General features: G+C 40.5%; 1 protein-coding gene across 3 annotated transcripts in view; it reads left to right on the plus strand.

Annotated features, from left to right (window-relative positions):
• Window positions 1–1,772: 1,772 nt before the first annotated feature.
• The window catches only part of ctif (CBP80/20-dependent translation initiation factor), a 57,265-nt gene continuing 41,002 nt past the window's right edge, over window positions 1,773–18,035 (plus strand). For 2 of the 3 annotated variants that reach the window (XM_086053367.1, XM_086053368.1), the window contains exons 1-7: window positions 8,447–8,609; window positions 8,695–8,929; window positions 10,714–10,785; window positions 10,880–11,002; window positions 11,112–11,185; window positions 13,323–13,427; window positions 13,534–13,612. In XM_086053367.1, coding sequence (XP_085909493.1) covers window positions 8,548–8,609; window positions 8,695–8,929; window positions 10,714–10,785; window positions 10,880–11,002; window positions 11,112–11,185; window positions 13,323–13,427; window positions 13,534–13,612 — 750 coding nt within the window. In that variant the 5' untranslated portion in view covers window positions 8,447–8,547. Of the gene's footprint in view, window positions 1,997–8,446; window positions 8,610–8,694; window positions 8,930–10,713; window positions 10,786–10,879; window positions 11,003–11,111; window positions 11,186–13,322; window positions 13,428–13,533; window positions 13,613–18,035 lie in introns of those variants that run through there. The other variant, XM_086053369.1, reaches the window with a different exon arrangement.

Genomic DNA, 18,035 nt, shown 5'->3' on the forward strand with positions numbered 1-18,035 from the left:
GTCTTTCTACGGTGAACGTTTACTATGAAGGGCGGCACTCGTGGTTAACACACCCGCCTCACAGTTCTGAGGTTGGAGGTTTGAATCCAGCCTAAAGGGCCTTGTATGGGCTCCCTGTGCTTGCTTGGGTTCGCTGCAGGTACTTTGGCACTCCGACATTCCAAAAACATGCAAATGAAGTCTCTAAATTGTCCATAGGTGTGCATGTGAGTGTTAACGTTTAGTTAGTCTGTATGTGTCGTGCGACCACTTCAGGGTTACAATGACTTCAATGTTATTGCCGGCTTCCTGGCAGCCTCCCTGACCAGTTTTCGTCCGGTATTTTCATCGATTTTTGAAGGGATGTCCAGTTCTATATATTATCATTATCGTTTTTTTAACATGGGTCAACTTCTTTATCTCACCACATGTCACCGCACTTCTGTTTATGTTCTACAGTAATGAACTCATTTTTACTCATGTAGCTAAATGCTTTAGTTATTTGTATCATAGATTCTTTTGGGCAAGCACCAGTTTTGATAGCGTCCACAAGGTTTAAGGTTTCACATTTTGTTCAGGTGGTTCTCAACTGTGATGTATTGTACAGCATCTTTTTATATTTTGCTTCACTTACCACTTCATTAGGTACACCTGAACAATCCAAACAACTTTATTTAAATCACAAATACATTGAAAAAAATGCTGGGCATCACTTACTCTTTTTTTTTTGTCAAGTGGTTGCATGAAATAAAATCATCTGAATGCATACAGATTTTTTTTAATCAGACTATATATCTACCTTAAAAATGTATCTGGATATAGATGATTTTATTTTGTGCAACCACTTAACAAAATAAAATTGAATAAATTCAACCCTCATTTTTTTCCAGTGTGTATATGTATACATACATCTAAAAATTATTATATTTACATAAGGGAAACATTTAAAAAACATTGAGACATACTCCTAGCTAATCTTTTAAATAAAAATGTCTTTTAAAGACATATACATATACATATTTATAGACAGTATTTTTCATTTATTCTTTAAAATAATATACTGTACCTCTCTCTCTCTCTCACTCACTCTCTCTCTCTCTCTCTCTCTCTCTCTCTCTCCCTCCCTCCCCCAACTCTCTCTCTCGCTCATAAATACCTGCCGATGAAAAACATGTTCTTTTTTGTTTTCCAGTTTATTTCCATTGATTATCAATCATTTTCATGAAATGTGTAGAAATGTATTCAGCAGTGATGTATTGCTTTTGAATACTAGTCATTTCATACAAACAGCAAATGTAAGCATCAATACGTAATTTTGTCACGAAAATTGATTTAACATGTTATTCCTGCTTATTTTGATATACATAATTACACAATACATAATATATTAATATACATAATATAGCATACACCGAACAAAACCATTAATGTAACACTTTTGTTTTTGCTCCTATTTCCATGTGCTGAACTAAAAAAAAAAAATCCAAGACTTTTCTACGTACAACAAAAAAGGCTTTTTAAGTCTAAAATATTGTTGCCAATCTGTCTCTTTTAGTGAATAATGGGCACTCCAAAATAATCCATCGATCATGTGTGTCATATCATTTATCAATATGTTGATTAGACAGCATGATTATTGCTCAAGTGTACCTATCAGGCGTTGTCTACAATAAAGACCACTCTAAAATCTGCTGTTTTCCTGCATTGGGAGAGTTAGCGTTTTGGTTCAGTGTTCACCCTTTACCGAGACCGATGTTGTCCATTGACTCCATTTCCCATGATGCACCTCCTCCCTGGCTTGCACGTGTCAACACTGCCAGCAAACCGGACTAGACGTCACATTCCTGCATTCCCTTTTTCCACTCCGTTTTTCTTCGTTGTCGTTAACTCCATAGCTAACCCCCTCCCCGTTTTATATCTTTTTCTTTTATTTTCTTTTATTTTTAACAAACACACTCATGACGCGGCAGGTTTGATTTGAGAAGGAAGTGAACCCGGGTTTTCGACACACATTCGGGTGAGCATTAATCTCATTATAAACCGGTGTATGTGTGTTGCTTCCAGTGCTAACAAGCACACTTAACAAGGCTGACGTGTCTTTATGCCATGACATTTTCTGTCAGGCTAATAATGTGGTTCTAAGTCCACAATGTGTGCTGTCGTTGTCTGCGGTTGTTAGCATTAGCCGGCCGGTTAGCCGCAAAGTTGGCGTCAGGTCAGCATTGTTGTGTTACTCGCGTGGGGTGATTGACTTGGGCGTGGGTTTTACCTTCGCGTGTTACTCCATGCGTGGACACTGGCATTGTTGTTCACAATACATTTTTGTTGTTATTGTTGTTATTGTTGTTAGTGGTGGTGGTGATGTGTTATGGGATGCTAAGGGATGTAGCTTCTCGGGCAATATGGGCGTGGTTATGGTGGAGTAGAGACAAGGACACTCACGGGGTTTGTTTTGATGGGCATTATTTTGTTCTGTTTGCTTTTTGCGACTTTATTTGACATCAACAAGCAGGACTGAACTTAAAATTGTAAAGATTCAGCGGAGTGCTCCCAATCCATCACACAACATGAAGAACCTATTCCATATCATCTGCCAAAAATCTACCCAAAAGTGACTCGTCATGCTTGGAACATTCCTTGGATTCTCGTCCCAACGGAATGACTTTAGCAGGCAAATGGAATGTATACATGCGACTGCATGCCGCCTAGTAGAGACCCTAAGCATCCAAGGCTGGATGTGCAAAGTATGGTTCAAAGTGACACAAATAGGTTTTTTTGTGGCAGAACTGGACATTCGTCATGGCAGCATGAATAAAGATGCGTGTAATATGATTTTATGTCTTCCTTCAGTGTAAACATAGCCGTATAGGATGTGTCACTCGATATAAACACAGAACTACACGTTTAGAAATACAGTGTTGACTTTAAGTCATAATTGGGCACTTGGACTTGCAGTGTAAATCCATCTTTTGCGAAACACATGATCATGTTTTTCAATAAGTTTAGTCCAAACCAGTTAGTCCATTTGAATCCTGGACTCAACAGATCCCACAGCCTGGAGGTTTTGAGAAGCTGCTTCATTTGTCTGCTTGCATGTCATATTGGTCCAGTGACTCCTTTGTCAATGTAACAGGTTACAGTATACAATATTATATTAATTTCACCAGAACATTTCTATTGCTTTGGAATTGAATGTATATTTTCTTTTTTTGTTATTGTTTCTACCTGTGCATTAATGATGTGAGCTGGTCTGCATGCTGCTGGGAGTGACTGCGTGGTGACGTTACGCTGCATGGTGATGTCACGCTGCGTGTGCGTGCCCGGTTCTTGATGTGGCGCGAGGGGAGCCGGCAAGGCTGTCGGTCGGAGTTGCACGCCAGTCTTACGTGTCATTGTATGCACACAGGTCAATCAATAAAACACTGTGTGAAACCCAGTTTGATTCTACTTCATCACAACCAAAACACCACGTGGCGAAGAAACACGCCGGTTGGATCAACAAATCACATATTGTTTATTCTTTCCTTTCTATACAGAGGATAAAAACGGTAAACATACCGGTACTTTAAAAGTTCCTATAAGAATGTGACTATTATCATGTCATTCCTAAAAACAGCAACAATAACAACCAATTATTTCTTAAAGTATCTAAACTATATTATTTTAGTTGTAATAACTTTATTAGTTGAGTCTTTTTAGGCACTGCTATCTTTAATATACTTCTCGTTCTCTTCTGCTGCTTTGTGAATGGCCGTCACCTCATGTCTTTTTAATGTGTTGAGCCTGTACAGTAGTTGGTTGACGGCTTTCTCACTAGGGAAGCAGCAATTGACTGCTGTGTTAGGGCACAGTGCTTTTGGCATAAATAACAGTGCATGCTTTCCTCAGTATGCCTGAGCCAGGTAAATTGATTTAGCCACTGCTTGCCAAAGCCACTGGCTCTGTGTATCTGGAAAGATGAATAAAAAATGTTTCAATCACGTACACGTTGGCTTTAGTTGTTATGTTACTTAAAATATCGTCCTATCCTTTTTTTTCTCGCTGGGTGACACTAAAACGCCTTTGTAGTTATGCTCCTAAATGGAAACGGATTTAAGTATCCTTGTTTTGTCAACTCGTCCTGTCCTGCATTCTGACCCTCGCTATCACTAGTCCCTTGTGAACTACTTTCAGACATGACACAAATTTTTCACATGTTGTCACCACCGTTAAATGTTAACTGCCTGTTACATTAATTTCTCTGCTCTGTTTCACCTGGACTCAACAGCTCCCCAAAACCTAAGGTCTTCTTTGGAATTACCCCCGAAAACCTGATGTTTTCCCAGAAATTCAACAATGACACGAAGAAAATGTACGCAGTGTGCGTTGCGTGAGTAAAGGTTGGGTATATGTTGGCTTGCCCATTTTTTCCCCACATCTTGGTTACAGTTTGATCCTGAAACAGATTAATTCTCTTTCCATTCCTTCTTATGGGGGGAAAATGTTTGCTGTTGTCTTTAGCTTTAGGGATTCTGCTGTAGTTGCACTTAATAAACTGTATGTGTCAGCTAGTGGCGTTTGGGCCTGGATTGAGTGCTGCTGCCTGTTGATTAATTGACTCAGTCTGTCCTCCGAGGTCAGAGAGTGACTGAGAATGAGAGAATGTTGCAGTTTTGGTGACTCACGTTTGCCACGTGTACAGTATTTCCTTTGCTCATTGGTAAAGGTAAAAGATTGAACTGTTTGTTCTAAATGCACGGTTCCCCCACTTTGTCACAATTCGTCAATTCACCATTATCCAGATTTTTGTGGCATTTTGTTTCTTGACCGCCCTCTTGTGACATCTATGTAAAGGCAATAATAAGCCTTGGCGGGGGGCTTACTCGCGCTATAGGGCTCTGAATAGCCGGGGAACAATGTAAAGAGTTATTAACCCTTTTGACACTCTCTGTAAAGGCTGGCATTTTTCTGCCTAGTTGCTGTTCTGTGGGATGGGCAGCTACACGGAATGGACGATTGCAGTCAACCCGTCAGGATTTTTTTGTGTGTGTGCTTTTTTCACTGCCAAAGAAGGACATCGTTTTCCCACCTTTTTTCCCGTTCTGCATAAACCATGCTGACATGTAAATTTTGTAGGGCCTGAACAATGGAGATTTTTTTTTAAGACAATGCTTCTGATAATTGGCTTTAATTGATGGGATTGGAGGACTAAGTCAACCCAGCAATTTTTAGCAATATTTATAGGGTTGGAGGTAGTATCAGAGTTGTAACACTTGTGTGGCAGAGCCTGTGTGCAATGTCTGTCAGTCAAGTTTTTTTTTGGGGGGGGGCACCTAATTGTCATGTAATTGTCTGAAGGATCTTGTGTCGCTGTTTTTAAGGTCACGTGTTTGCGGCAATATCCAGCTTCGCTGCATTCTGTGTGAAATGCAAAGTAGGATAAAATGCCAGGTTTCCGGTGCAAGATTTTTGTGTTTGAAAGAGGTTAGTGAGCCCCAACGCAGGCCTTGCACTGAAAACAACAATGCATTTAGCTTAGCATAGCTCCTTGATCATTGTTGTGGTGCTGTTGTAGATTATCTTATTTCTGTGGCTATTTGTTATTTTGTTATTTGTTTTGTCATTATGTGAAAAAAACAGCTCCACTAAGACTGAACTAAAGGCATCTTTTTAAAAACATTTTTCTTGTTTTTTTAGATATAGCTTTTGTGTTTGATTGTGGGTGCGCTCTACATGACAGTGCTTGCAAATGCTCACTGCTCTCCCATCAGGTCACCACTGTGCCACAGGGAGACAATGGACTATTGTGTACACAAACATATGCAGGCATCCCCATACACAAAGGTGTCTGCCCCACTTTTACCCCCATGTGGCATATGCAGGCTGCTCTTTACCTCTTCACAGATTCTGGTCATTAAAGTCTCGATGGAACACCACATAGAGGTGTTACTGTTGATTGTTAGCTCAGAGTTTCAACCATGCGTTGTAACTTCATCCCTGTGTCTCACTTTGTTATGCATGCACACACCTACACACACGCACACGCACACTGCCTACTTGAGCTTCACCCAATCCACCCAATAGGGCTCATGCACCGCATCATCACAACGTCTTCATCCTCCATTTTGGAGGCTGTGGTAAAATGTAATCAAAGGCGTACTGTGAAGGCTGCGTATTTATCGAATTTCTCTTCTCAGAGTCAAAAGCATGTTAAATAGCAAAAAGACTGGTGGGAATTTACAATGACAAAATAAACCGCAAAGCCAGAGACCGATATCTTGCAAAAATAAACATTCTGAATGGTTTGGAGCCCCACAAAATTGAATGGTGTGGAGCTGCGACCCGATGTTACACGGACGCCTTTGTGTGCGCCGGATATAAAATATTTAAGAGTTGTTTAATGCACAGGGTAAATAGAAGCTATGCTAATTGTGTCATGGACCTGAGGAACTAAAAGGATTGCATATGATAACCACGGCTGTCCGATTGACATTTGAAATATTGCTGACACATTTTGAGATTGCTATTGCACATTTTCAGGTTTTTGTTCCTTGAAGCTATCAACCTCATGTACATTAGCACTATTCATGCAATATTTTAACATTTTGAGAGAAAAAAAAAAACAACAACACGGACAAGGTCCACTCAACAAGAAGCTTGGCAAGTGATGTGGCGGAATGTGAAGAAACTTAATTGACAGCACACCTTTTTAACTTGACTTTCAGCACTACTAGTTTAAGCAAGAAATCAACTTAATAAAAGAATCTTACAGTATCTTAATTTACTAACTGAAGTGGGTACAAGTTTGTTGCTGTTCGATAAACAGCGACAACCCTCGTCATGACCTGCTCCCGGGAATAGGATACGCCAAATTCGGTGTGAACCTGCTGTGTGAGATTGTTAAGCCAGCCAGTCTGTAGTAGACCAGATTAGATGTATTAGCCGCCCTCTCACTATGTGGTGGGAACCCTGACTTGCATTCCCACTGTTTTAGCTCCAGGCTTATGCTTCTTTATGTCTGTTTGTTGTGTAACCGCGGGCGTCTAAAAGGATACCAGACGAGTGTCTGAGTTGTTTTGCTAAATGAAAATCACACAGTTTGTGGTAAATATTACAAATTGTGTTTACTTAATGTCATTTGGCAGCGGTTTGTCCTGCGGCACTTATTGTAGCCCACATGTCAAAGACATCTGACTAGGCAGCAAATACAGTCAATAAAAATATCGAGCCTACACTAAAGTAATGACCAAGCTAATTATTGAGCATTAATATATAGGTTACACTATTGACATGCTGGGATTGTGATGCTAAAGTCAGACATAATGTGAATTATTTAGTGTTTTAACAATTTTTGTGTGTGTGGTCAGATCTGCTGTGAGTTTATATGGAAAAAATCTGGCAGAGCACCAGCCACATTGATGAGCTGCATACCTGCAAAACTCTACTAATCATGCGATAATTGGATACTAAGCGGTGGTATCTTGACTCTTGAGTAGGGCCCGACCTGTATGGACTTCTTTAACTTTCTGATGCCGATAGTTGGATGGATACAATTCAGAGACAAATAGAGGGAGTGAGAGCGAGACAGTGAGAGTGATTTCCAGCTTGTCTTAATGTGTAGCAGTTAGTTTTATAACCACATTTTATTTCTTTACATTTTCTTTTATAATGTTTGCATACAAAACAGTGCTATTGCTTGATTAAAAACAAAAGACAAAAAATGGTGGTAGGTTTGGGGGGCGGGGACAGGTTAATGGCACTTCAATTCATTTTAATAGGGGATATGGATTTTATAGCCAAGTAAATTGTATGAATAGATTGGAACTAATTAAACTCGTAAGTCAAGGTACAGCTGTACCTTCCTTCTGTTTCATAGGGTTTTCCCTCTTCGGCAACACAACACAGACATGCAAGACAAGACATGCTTAAAGAAACAACTGTTTGTATCGCAAATAAAAATATTAAATGAATTAATTCCAAAACTGTGCTTTTTTTGCTTTCTTGGTACACTTTGATAAGCTCCATCCCTTTAATTACGTTGTTGTGTCAATGTCAACATAACTCAGCGTTTTGTTCCCATTCATTCACAAAATTCCATCATAACCTAGAAGTAACCCGATCCATTTTGCCAATGCAGAAGTCAATCACGTATTCCATGGACTTGTAACACGAGCATTTTGGGGCCTTGTCATTGAATCCTTACTCAGTTTTTAATAGAAACACTGCCACCAGTTTGTGGCTTTGTCCAACTTAGAGTCCTCGTCGCTACCAGGGCTATAGCCAGACTAATGCCGATGACTCCCCGGCGACTCGCCAGCCATCGGTAAAGAGTGCTCCGCGTGCTCCATGGGGATAAATCCTCTTTGCATGGCCGCTGATCAAAGCTGTGATGTAAAGGAGCTTAGCGGGGAGGGCCAGAGGATCAGGTGATTGCACACAACTACCTCAACAGGAGGGTGGACCAAGTGGCGGGGAAATGATGTGGAAAACCAAACAGACAGGCAAGCGAGGATGTTGACGGTAGCGGAGGGGCGGGTGATGGTTTTGATGTAGTTGAAAGATCACACCTGTCAAGGCTGTTTTGAAAAAATGGTGTATTTATGGCTCCTCGTTGACAGCAGTAATGCGATGCGTTGTTTTCAGATCATGAGGTGAGAGCCGATGTTATGATGCGCTTATGGCAAATATGAAATCCTGCTGAGGCTGACTTTGCGCTCCCAATCTTTCCCCGCATAGGTCACTTTCCTCCCCCATTTCCCCTCCTCACTGCCCACCTGCCGCCGTCTCTGTTATCATGGAGAGCTCATCAGTGGCGTCGGCGTCATCAGAGGCCGGCAGCACGCGCTCGCAGGAGATTGAGGAGTTGGAGCGCTTCATCGACAGCTACGTGCTGGAGTACCAGGTGCAAGGGCTGCTGGGAGACAAGGTCGATGGTGACTTGGAGCTGGACGATGGTGGGAAGGTGCCACAGGTTAGCGCGTCATTTCATAGATGAAAAGCATTGACACTTTATAATCAACAATGTCTAGTCCAGGATTGGACAAACTTTTGTATTTTTGTGAAATGGACAGATGGGCCAAGTCAGTCATAGATGTGGTATTAACAATAAACAACAACAAAAAAATTCAAGTGTGTATAAAATATCTTAATTACAAAGACTTTTCATTTTGTATTTATTAGCTTTTTTCATCCATGGCATAGCAATGCTTCTCTGCCCTCAGTTATTTTTTGGTCTTTTAAATGCAGTTTTCTTACGGTGAGACACTAAACAATTAGGCACCTTCTTTTTTACTATAATACAAATATCTCAACCACACATCCCTTACACTTCAACTGAATTGACATCTTAATAAGAGGGATGGATGAGTACCAATACCAAGTATCAGTATTGGTCCGATACCCGCTGTAATATAATGTATCGAATCCTCATGGAGGCTGCCAATACCAGCCACCGAAAAAATCTGACATCGAGTAAGTCCTCCTCGGCGATAATTGGCGCTATGCTGCGGCAGTTTGACACATTGGCGAAAAATTATCTGCGTCACAAAGAAAAGTCTTAGTTCACATTTTTGAGTCATTGTGTTAAATGAAATATTATACGTCAAAAGTATCAGTACTCAGTATCGGCGCATACTCAAAGAGTGAATACTCATACTGGTGTCGGTCTGAAAAAAAAGTTTTATTGCACGTCCCTAGTTATGAAGGGAAAAATAAACGAATGAAGTGTGCGACCGCCACTCCTTGAACAATAATAAGACTGCAGTCACATTCTAATTAATAGAATAAAAAAATGACCCCTGCCTACAAGCATAGTAAACTCATGAAAAGAATCATTCAATAAACATTTCCCACTCAAAAACATACATGTAGAGAAAAGGGGCTGCCCTTACTTGCATGCAACATGACATACAATTGAGAAAATAAGTGCTTCGCTGCTTTTTAATTTTTGTCAACCTGAAAATGTTTCCCTGAGTTACAAATAAAAAACCTATTCTGAATCAGAAACTCAACAGAGCATTTCATCTTTAGCAAAATAAAAAGGCAGTGCTAAAATATGCTGAGAGGCAAGGTTTAGCATGTGTGCATCCATAGTTGTTCAGACGGACGAATTGACTCAACTCAGCAGAGATGATCATATTCGCAACGTTATCTGTAACTGGAACTTTCTTTCTTCGTGACGTTGCACTCAATTTCTGCTCTCCTTAACAATCGGAAATTCCCCCCACCCCTACTCACTACTTTGCAATTTAAGATAACTTGCATTATAACACATTTGGTGATGTCTACACCATTGATCAAACTACAACATGACTTTTGCTTGCGCTTCTTCATAAAGCACTACTATATGTTTTGCTTCTAGTTAGAGTGAGACTCCTGAAATTAGATAATAAAACGGAGTGAATGTCTGACCAACTTACCTATGGCAGGTGTAGCTCTGAGCTTGGAAGGTGTTTGCCAAATAATACTGTGACCTTGTGGTGTTGTATAGGTACTGCTGGAATTAAGTTGCATCATGTATCTTGTGTATTTGGGCTAGCATAGGCTTGTAAAAAATGAACTTGTTCAATGTAATGGATTGATTGGATAGTAAAGGTCCCACTGTAGATCATAAGAAAGTATCAATTAAACTATTGGTTGAATCTTGTTTTGTTTTTTTCATTTATTGAGTTGGTGTAATTCATGTATACAGTAACATACCAGCAGTTGTTACTCTAATAACTAGCACATCCTGTGTGTGTTGTTTCTCTCTTCCAGTGGACGAACGACTGCAATGACTACAAAGATGGCAGCTGGACGTCGTCTCAGGGGAGAGGTTCCTCCAAGCCAGTAAGTGTGTGTTCCGTAGGGTGGGAGTTGGCCCTCTCCCTCAGCAGGATGAAACAGAAACATTGTTCCCCGACCCCATCCCCCCTGTGTGCAGGACGAGTGGGAACACAGCAGTAACGGCAGCTCCGGTTCCAGGCCCAGTTCCGGATCAAGACCAGGTTCTGGCTCTCGATCCGGCAGCAGGGGTCGAAACAACCAGTTCAAAGGCTCCGCCAAGGTGCCATCTCAAATCATTTTGTTCTATCTGTGTTTTTAAGATACAATGTGTCACAAACCGATGATGTATGTTGTTGTTATGTTTTTTCCCCCTTTCTGTTGCATTGTAGAATGGAAACAAAGATGTCTCCTTTGACATCCTAGGCACAGACATATGGGCGGCTAACACAATGGACTCACGTGGGTACGTGCTTTCCTCCTCATCCTCACCCAACCTGCTCCTGATTTAGGCATCGCTACACTACAGCAAGAGGTGGCGTCCCACCACTTACGGCTATAGTGCGACCGCCAAAAGCAAGAAATTGTCAGATCAACTTTGTTCCCAAATTCTGTGTCAACCCTTTTTATGCCCAACAGTGGCACATAAAAGCCTTTAAAGCGGAAGTCGAGTCCAAAAAGTTCTTTGCTATAATATGTTGTATGTGCCCCCACTCGTCTACACAAATCATTCTGATTAATATTGCGTTTGTGGACTAAGAATTAAGCAGAATAAACCACTTGTTTTGCATTGCAAACGTTAAACCTCACCTGTTTTCTGGGTTTGGTTACTCGATGTTCACAATTCAAGCCCGTGGACATTTTGATGTCAATTTCAGTCAACAGTAGGGGGTGGAGCTGCATTAACCATTAAGGCCTAAAGTGCCTTTCTCAACAGCTCCCCAAAACCTAAGGTCGGCTTTGGAATTACTCTTGAAAACCTGAAAAGTTCTCCCAGAAATTCAACACTTACAAAATGATTAATATCTCAGCCCCTGTAGCAGACAGAAAAATAATTCCAAAAGAATTAAAGAGCTTAGACATGCGGCTTTCACACAGGCAGAATTTATTATTATGTATTGTTTCAATCGAAGATGTAAAAATAACGTGTCAGTGCAAGAGAAGCACTGTTTTAATTTAAAAGAAATCGAGTGGTAATTACCATCCTCTATTCTGTTACAAAGACAATATCGTAATTGTCTACAAACCATATCACATCACGTTCGACTGGTTCCACTGGTCGTGCACGTCGTTTATTTATCACTGCCGTTACTTACTTTAATCAGAGCTCCCGGCGATCGATGGCGTCCCCCATTAGCCTACCCACAGCTCGAAAAAAATTCCACGACATCCTCCGCGGTCTCGCGACACCGTCACGTGTATATTCTGATGCATTAAGTTGGCTAAGAGACGGAGAATTGGATTAAAAAAGGACAGTGACGTATCCGGTCCCCCGGTTTGAAAGGTAGAAAGACACAACAGCGCTCCCGGCTCTAGTGGTAGAAACACGGTTATGCGCTTCCGGGTTTAATGGGTTGAATGTCAGCCTCCTTGGAAGGCTGTAAACGTGTGGCTTATTCTGCTTGATTCTTATTCCAAGGTGGCAATATTAACTCATTCACTGCCAGACATTTTCAGACCCTCTTTTACCCTAATGTTTGAAAAAATGTGAACAAAAATATAAATAAATTCCAGGGATTCAATGGCTGGACTATGAAAAGACAAATAAATACAAAAAAAAAATGTTGACCTGACTTTCGCTTTTAAAAGTGACCTGTTTGACAGGCAGCATAAAAGGGGCTCTATCCATGGAAAACTACCAGATTAGCTTTGTCTCTTCATTCTCTGTTGGTGCTGTTTGTACAGAACACAGACAGTTGTTGGCCTGTACAGGTAGTGTGAAAAAGGATACTACTTCTGAAAGCAGAACTTTTCTGGGTCCAATATGAACCACCCCCCACCGCCCCATTCCGTCACTGAATAGTCGGTGTGGAAACAAGGTAGAAGACTATATTATCTATCGATTAACATCTACATTAAATCAGTCTAGTAAAAGGGCCTTTATACACGACGATACTCCCCACAAGGCCTTTTATATCAAACAGGGACACGATGACAAAAATAAAATGGTGCTCGGTTTTACAGGCAGTTTAATAGGGACTTTACATACAAGCACTATTCTGCCTCTGTTACGTCTCTGTTACTACCCCAAATGCCACCAATTTGGTGCTGTTAATAGAGAACAGAGACCGGAAAAATAATTGCAGCCTTTACTGGCATTGTAAAAGGGGCTCGAGAAAGCTGTGTAGTGTGCGTTTTTTTTTTTTTTTTTTTTTTTTTTTTTTTTTTAAATGTCATATTTTGTTTAAAAAACACTTTTCACATGGCATTGATACTAGCTAGGTTGGAATATTGCAGGCGTCATGTCTGTTGTTTATACAGAACAGTAACACGAAAAAAAGGTAGAAAACATCTTATTTGACAGAAGATGTGGCACCATTGCATGCTTGTTTTTGTACTGTCTATATTTTTAACTTAATTTTATGTTTGTCTGGGACTTGCAGGGGTACAGGTTGGGATGTGCAGCCAGAGAAACTAGACTTCAGCCACTTCCACAGGAAACACACAAGAGCTATGCCAAAGCACCTGCCGCACATCGACCGAGAGGGGTATGATATGGCATTTTCTGTTGAAAATTTAGTTGATTATTTTCCATATTACCCTTTGCTCCTTGATGCCACCTCTGATGTTGTCACTCTCCTTTTTTTTTTTCAGAATGAGCAAAAACAAGTTTGAGGAAGACGACGGCATAGACTTAAATGACATAGAGAAGTTCCTGCCGCATCTGTGCTCTGTGAGTTACAGACCAATTTCTTTTTTTCTTTTTTTGGTTAAAAGAGATATAAAAATATGTATATATATATTTTTTTTTATAATCCTCGCCATACAGCAGTTCACAAGCAGAAAGCCTAGAAATATTTCTGTACACGACTAACCAGTAGTCTAATGGGGAAAAAAATACATTTAAACCTCCAGTTGAAGAGAGGCTGACTATAAATAAACCTCTGGTGACACCCGGTGGCTTATTGCTGAACTGCGTGTACACTGCTCCAAATTGCACTACTGCCTCCTGGTGGTTTAATGTATGTACAACATTAACATAGGTCCATCTAACGTAGGCATTTTTCACAATTTTAAACGGTCCCCATGTTTCTCAATAACATATCTGTGACATGATTCATCAAAATACTCTAAGAATAAAGAATTATAACACTTTTTGTTGTTATGCTGAAATCAGCCCAGTTTTTTTGTGCCATCCATGTTACATGCAAGTGAGCCCATCCCCTGGCTGCTGGAATAACGGCAAATCTGGCTTTTGTAACCAAAGCATGAGTGTTGCTCCTAGAGATGCTTCATGTGCTGCTTTCATCATCTCGCTGGCAGGTGTATGTTTAAAAGCAAGCTGGGTCTCGATGCCAAGGGTGTGTAGTTTGGATGCTGTTTAGCTGTCTCCTCTTCTGTGTTCCTTGATATGCTGGCTCTCATCTTGCTTCTACTTGAGGAAGCATCGCTCAGTGTGTGGAGGATAATGTGAGCACCAGCAAAGACAACAAAAGTATTTTAACTCGTGAAGGCACTACACTGTGTGTATGTTGCTCCAGCCGTCAGTTGGAGTTGGCCTTGGATTTTCAGCCAGCCTAGCTGATCATGTCATCTTGGGGGGTGACATTTTATGTTAATGAAATGTGGAAAGACTTGCTGAGGGATAATATATAACTAAACATCTACATGTTTTTATTTATATATTGACAGAGCTGAAAATATTATGGATTGATGCCACCTGTTGTGCATGTAACACTGATTATTTCAGAAAAAATATAGCATCTAACATTAGCGCCAGTCTGGCAATGTGTCGGGCCACCGAGATGGTGACCATTACACATTTCATAAATGATTGTGATGAAATTAACACTACAATGTTTAAAAAAAACAACAACAAAAAAAACTGTGCATCCACATTGAGCAGTCGCCCCAACCTCCCTGTTTTCTGCTTTTCATATCGGGGAATGCTCGGTGTATGCTATTTTGTACTGCCCCAGCTCCTTGCAAGATAGCGATTAGCTGAAGTTGCTAAACATGATGGGGAGCCGCAAGTTCAATTGACGTCTTGTGTCAACAGAACACAAGACACTAATCATCGCCTCTGTGGCAGCGATTAAGCTACGCTTCTGACTTGCATCGTTATCACGAAACAAGGAAGGGGAGAAAGACGCAGAAGTCATGCTAATTGCTAAGCTGTCATGACACATATGATGTGAAACACTGAAATGAAAATGAATTAGGACGTTAAGCCAAGAGGATGGATCTATAAAGGTTAGAAGTACAGTATGTTAAGAAAATAAAGTTGTTGTAAGTTTTAATATAATATAAGAGAAGATGACCAAAGTGGAAATTTGCTTCTTTTTACCAGAAATAGTAGATATAGATACAGGGAATAGAAAAATTCATGCAAGAGAAGACGTAGACAAGAAGAACATTGCACTGTTCTGAAATCAAAATATTGTCCGTGCTCTCCTCGAATCTATCAACAATGGTGTTTGTTTGCAAAATGGAGTGCTGAGTTTAAACTGACTTTTGAGATCTGATTAGTCTGATTGAATAGACTTGCTTTCTTTACCACATCACCGGTAAAGGCTAATTCATCCATAGATACAGATTCTGTATTTTTGATGATGGCAAGTTGAAATCTCATATCTTGATTCAGGCAGCAACTGTGTGCACCATTACAAGGTTGATGCCACACATTCATAACAGTAATAAATACTGAAGTCATATTTTAGTTACGATTTTGGTAATAGAGTAATTATCATGTTGTGCAATTGAACAGTTTGCCTATTTCTTTTTATCCTCTTACATATCATACTGCAATAACTGTGCAGTCCTAATGTTCTTGACAAAATTTTAAAATAAAACAAATAAAGGAAATTCAGACAAGTTATTATGGAAGTGAATTTCCATCGGTCGGCAGCTCTGTATTTACTTGGTTATTTAATTTCACACATGATGAATGGGCAGGCAAACCAGACACAATTACTTGGTTAAAAGCCAGTCTCCATAATATTTCCCCTTTAAATGAATACGCAGCTCTTGAAAAAAAATCATGAGAACCCAAAAAACACTGGACCTTTTTTTTTTTGTTTTTGTCTTTTAGGCCATTTTTCATTTTCTTCAAATGAATGCCAGTATTTGTATTTGGGATGAAGCTGTTATGTTGCCAGCAGTTTATAGAGCCAAACAAAACTGTTGACATTAGTGAAACATATAACCTATGATTAGCAAAATCAGAGTAACTGAGTTTGTTGCCCATGCTCCTTTGCACATACTGTGTATTCCTGTGAGTGGATTTTCAAGATGTCTTCCTGAAGATAGTGTCAACAAATGTGTCAAACTGCTTTTGCAGATGTGTTACTACTATCGCCAGACACCAAGCATTGTGTTTTCCAAAGGTAATTTGGGTTCGGCTGGGGTGTCAGGCGGTAGCCCCAATTCACAAATGTCACCCTCTCTTCCTTCCCTTCTGTCCGAGCCAGAACGTCTTCCACCCGCTCCCCTTTCCTTCCCCTCCTGGCCTCTGTGTCATTAGTACCTTTATGCACCGTGACAAGAGTGGACTACTTGTGCTGTTAATAAGTATGGCTTCCTCATTGTATAGATCACGAGGCAAGAACGCCATTTCCAGTTATTCATGTAGGACTGACATGAAGGCTGGAGTTAAGTTTACGTGTGCCGACATTAGACCATGGGAGACTTCCCTTCCTTCAATGTCGTTTATAGTAACTAAGACTTTTCACTTCATCCCATTAATCAAAATTGTGTCGTACTGAAAGTTACGCGAGTTATCCAGTTACCCAATGACCTCTGGATCCAAGTGCCCAAAATGTAGTCAAATCAACTAGAAGCAGCGCTAATTAAGAATTGATTGCTTCCAAATGTGCTGCCTGGATTACATCTGGATTAAAGATTGTTTTGATATTCGATTAATTGTTCAGCTGCCTTGTTTAACTTCAAATTGGCTAAATTCACAGAGTTTCAGCCTCTCAACAGTAATAGAATACAATACAATAGAATTTATATAGTGCATTTCACAGCAGCTGCAGCTGTAACAAAGCACTTTACATACAACATAGACCTGGACACAATTGGGACAGACTACAATGTTTATCGTACGTCCTTTCATTTCCAAAAATATGATCACTTGTCACCAAAATGTATGTAGACATCTCAACTTGGCCCAATTCAACCCTCTGAAAATGTCTGAACAATAACCGTCTCCATAGGCGCTCACTATAGAAAATGAGGATGTGAGTGGCTTCACATCATTTTTCCTCATTTTTCAGAGTCACGTCTGTTTTTCATTGATGATAATATTAAATTTGATTCATATAGTGCGTATCAAGACACCCAAGGACGCTTTGCAGCATTGAGCTTTGAATGTCCACGCTGCGGTCAACCACAGAGACGTGGCGGGGCTGCCGACAGTCCCCAGCGGGAGCCTCGGTGGCTGCAGTGGAACGGAGGTGAAGTCAATAGCTCTCGTACCTTGATCATGAGCCCCGTGGATGGAGGCGTCCGTTAGCCGAGCCCAAGGAGCTGTAGAAGCCTATACTCAAAATCCCCCCCCGAAAAAAAAAATAAAACAACAACATCCAGACGTTCTGACATAGGCAAAAACTACATGGTCTACATGGCATAGGTTTCTTTAATAGAACGAGGAAGTAGTTTCTCACTTCTCTGGCATTTTGAGTGTTCAAGAGTGCCTGCAAATTTGTTCTCAAGCTTTTTTGACCACTTCTAATCAGTAATTATTGCATAGAAATAACAAACAAAGTGGGGATGGACAAATGTAGTACTATTGGGAAATGGCCTGGTCCTCTCCCTCCGACATGTGTTTGATTTTGCTGTTGTAACCCTAAATGCGGGTGTTCCTGCTGAAAACCCCCAAAAATCTATCTTAAAATCACTGCTGAGTCTTTTAAGGAGGGAATTCTTAGCGCATTCATCAGAGCTATTACATATATAGGTGCCTGTGTTCAGCCAGTTGAAGTGATCCCTTTAAGTGAATGGCACACCTGGCATTAGGGGGGATGCTGCGATGTGGGTGTTAAATGTGCGCTAAACAATTTAGCAACTTGCCGGCTTTTGCGTCGCTCCATTATATTCAAACTTGCAGTTTGGATTCGATCAGGATGAAACTTGTTTTGAAGGATGCCCTGGGA

Source organism: Filicampus tigris, chromosome 15, assembly GCF_054856515.1.
Source record: "Filicampus tigris isolate MCC_2025a chromosome 15, RoL_Ftig_1.0, whole genome shotgun sequence".
NCBI classification, from domain to species: Eukaryota; Metazoa; Chordata; class Actinopteri; order Syngnathiformes; family Syngnathidae; genus Filicampus; species Filicampus tigris.